Below are 3,194 nucleotides of genomic sequence, written 5' to 3'. Positions count from 1 at the left end.
GTAGATCCGACCCCCCCTGCTGAAGCAGCGGCAGCTGCTGCGGCTGCCGCCGCAGCAGCTGCAGCAGCAGTGGGTTCGGGTTCTGAACTTGATCCAGGGGGCCCCTCAGAGTCTGATGGGGTGCTTGTAGGCGCCGACAGCAGCAGCAGGGAAAAGAGCGACCCCGATGTTTGCGAAGTGGTTTATAGCGGTTCTTCGGGAGGGGAAAGACCTTCCTTAACAGTGTCTTCTGAGGAGCGAAAGCAGGAGCGTTGCTATACAGAGCTTGCTGCAGTGTCTCCTCGCCTTATGTGCAGCTGTATCAGCAGAAGCAGCAGTGATGGAAACAAGGATGAGGCCCCTTCGAGCGCAGTCGTAACTTCTTCTTTCTTACGCGCGTCTTCGCCAGGTGTATCCTCAGGTTCCCCAGCAAACAGCCTTCCTGTTGCTCCTGCATCTCTCTGTCCATCAGTTTATCAGACTCCTGTTGCGGCTGAAACTAACGAGAAGCCGGAGGGGTCATGGGGGCCGCCTCCTGTCTCGTGGACTGCACAGAATCCACATATGCACAGCTACACGCGGCGCTTTACAGTGAGAGGAGGGGCGCCTTTGTTGCAAATAGAGGAGAAAGGCCCAGCAGGTTTTCTGCTAGAGCACTCGAAGACCATTTTGAGACGTCTCACTGGCCATGCTGTTGCCGGGAAGGAACCTTTCTCCCTCCTGGCTGCTGCAGATACCCGCACCCCCATCAGCAGTAGCCCAGCAACCACCAACTGGACTGATTTCTTCCTTGAGCCCGGCAAAACCCAGCTCTTAGAATGCATCAGACGTCTTCGTACCCAGGGGGCTTCTTTTTCAATTGAGCTTCCTTACGAACGTTCAGATGCGGAGATCAGGTAGGCTTAGACCCACGAAACAGCCCCAAATATCCATGCACGCAAACCCGCACAAGCAAACCCATACATTTGCATGCGCATACATGGACTCCGGTGGTCCAATAAACCCAGATATGCATGCAGAAACACTCTGTTGCTTCGCACGGAATTTACTTGCGGTTTTGCATGTGCGTTCTCTCCGTGCATGCAGGTGGTTTCGCGTGGCGGGCTACTGCAGTATGCCTGGCATCATGTGGGGGATTATGCAAGACACGACGGCCTCGCGCACGCGCCTCGACTGTGCGCAGAGGAGCTTGCATCAGCTCAAAACTCTTTTTGAAGCGGAGTTCTGCGGATTTGGAGTTGTAGACACAGCAGACACAGGGTGAGTTGCACGCATCTACCCTGGAGGCAGCAAAGGAGCAGCAGAAGCCATGGGCATAGACTACAGCTCTCGATTAGCAGCATGTTTGATCCTTCCACCTACTGCACATAGTAGTGCATGCATGCATGCATACGTGCTGCTTTGTTTGCTTCAGGTTAATAGTTGAGACTTCTGCTGGGCTCGACGCCTTTTTGGGGGCATCCGCTGTTGGCCGGCCTTCGATTTGTCTTTTGCCAGAACCAGTGGAGAAATTAACAACACGCAGTGGTAGCTGCGTGGGAGCCCCTATCATCATTAAGGTGAGTTGCATTGGATGCTCCCTGCTGCTGCTGCATCTGCTGCTGCCGGCAACTGTCCTCATAAGGAACTAGAATGGGCTAATGCATATACATTCATCTTTACTGACAGATGTCTGCGAGATTATGCAGAATATAAGTTGTAGTAGTAGCAGAGGAAGCATAATATTTATTATTTTTTTTTAATATTTTCTATTTTTTGTCGTATGTAGATAATAATTGTTTATATTTTATAGTATATTTTTATTTTTTGTGGTTGTTTTCTTATTGTACAGGAGCAGGAGTTCCCCAGTGCTGGTTTGCATCAAGTAACGGTAACAGCAGTATTGGATAGCGAGTCGCCTGGCGATCTGCTTTTTGCATTAAGGGACGACAGGAGAAAACACAGTATTTTAGGACTACAAAAGGTAATACACGCGATGCACGCAACGCAGTCGTGATGTTATAAATATATATTGCATATACGGCTCATGGTTGTGGGTACTCGCCTCCCTTTTCTTGTAGTATATAGAATAGAATGCAAGAAAGGAGCGACGGTAGGCCCGCACCTCTGCGTTTTTCATGTAGTATCTGCATATATTATTAATAAATCACTATGATTATTCTTATTCTTATTATACTGATTATAATCATTGAATTGCCTAAGGGGAGGAGGCCATTTCCTATGCATGGCCTTATGAGTATGTTGCGGCCATCTGTTGGCTTTCTTGCATACTGATATATATGTATCAATCGATCAATATATATATCTTTATATATATATATATATATAAAATATAAACATAAAAGTGTATATATATAATGATAAAGTTTATACATATATGTATATATATGTATAGAACTGATGAGATAATATGCTGAATTTGATGAAATAATAATAAGAGAGCTGGATACGCGTTGGATGCCGCTATCTATTATTATTATATATATAAATATATATATAAATATACCCAATTAATTGGCTGTTATATATATATTATATATTATTCTTTATTATAATGGCTCTATGCACCGTATAAATAAGAACGGTGCATCTTTTGTGGCTTTTCTGTCCTTTTGTACGTCGGGAAAGAAAGCAGGTATTGGAAAGAGCCGCCTCAATATGCAAATCATGAGAGGCGGCTCTGGCCCCAACAGCCATGGCTTTCTTCGGACATTTATTTATATTATTTATTAATTATTATTTATTATTTATTATTTATATTTATTATTTATATTTATCTTTACTTTTTGTATACTTTTGAGGATATATGCATCCATACAAAAACACAGACGAAACCAACATCATCATCATGCATGTTCTGCTCTTTTTTACTCATTTTTTAACAAAAACTTGCAAAAACAAGTAAAATTACTTAAAAAATTATATAATACAATAATTATAATATATAATTATTATTATTATTTATAAATATCCTCTAATTTAATCAACAGTTGCATGCAAACCGTTCGTAGGTGTCTCATCTAAAAAGAACAGGAACTGCTCCCACTCCACCACTCCTGCAGCACAACCACCAAATAACACACAAACATAAAATATATAAATATAGATATACATATATATAGATAAACATACAATAATGTATAGTGTATACACACATCTGCCGGAGCCAGCAGCAGCACACTAAAATACATTATATATATATATATATATAATAT

The 3,194-nt window shown here is 42.5% G+C and overlaps 1 protein-coding gene across 1 annotated transcript in view; it reads left to right on the top strand.

The window, feature by feature from the left end:
* The window catches only part of EMWEY_00043610 (hypothetical protein, conserved), a gene marked incomplete at both ends in the record, with an annotated part of 4,163 nt that extends 2,188 nt beyond the window's left edge, over window positions 1-1,975 (top strand). The window contains 4 exons of the mRNA XM_013478991.1: window positions 5-875; window positions 1,066-1,239; window positions 1,394-1,538; window positions 1,811-1,975. Of these exons, the coding sequence (XP_013334445.1) occupies window positions 5-875; window positions 1,066-1,239; window positions 1,394-1,538; window positions 1,811-1,975 (1,355 nt within the window). The remainder of the gene's footprint in view (window positions 1-4; window positions 876-1,065; window positions 1,240-1,393; window positions 1,539-1,810) is intronic.
* Between the last annotated feature and the right edge of the window lie 1,219 nt (window positions 1,976-3,194).

This window comes from Eimeria maxima, genomic scaffold (genome assembly GCF_000499605.1).
Source record: "Eimeria maxima Weybridge genomic scaffold, Emw_scaff809, whole genome shotgun sequence".
In the NCBI taxonomy this organism is placed as follows: domain Eukaryota; phylum Apicomplexa; class Conoidasida; order Eucoccidiorida; family Eimeriidae; genus Eimeria; species Eimeria maxima.
The sequence above is the reverse complement of the archived record's forward strand: the minus strand, read 5'-3'. Positions and strand labels throughout refer to the sequence as shown.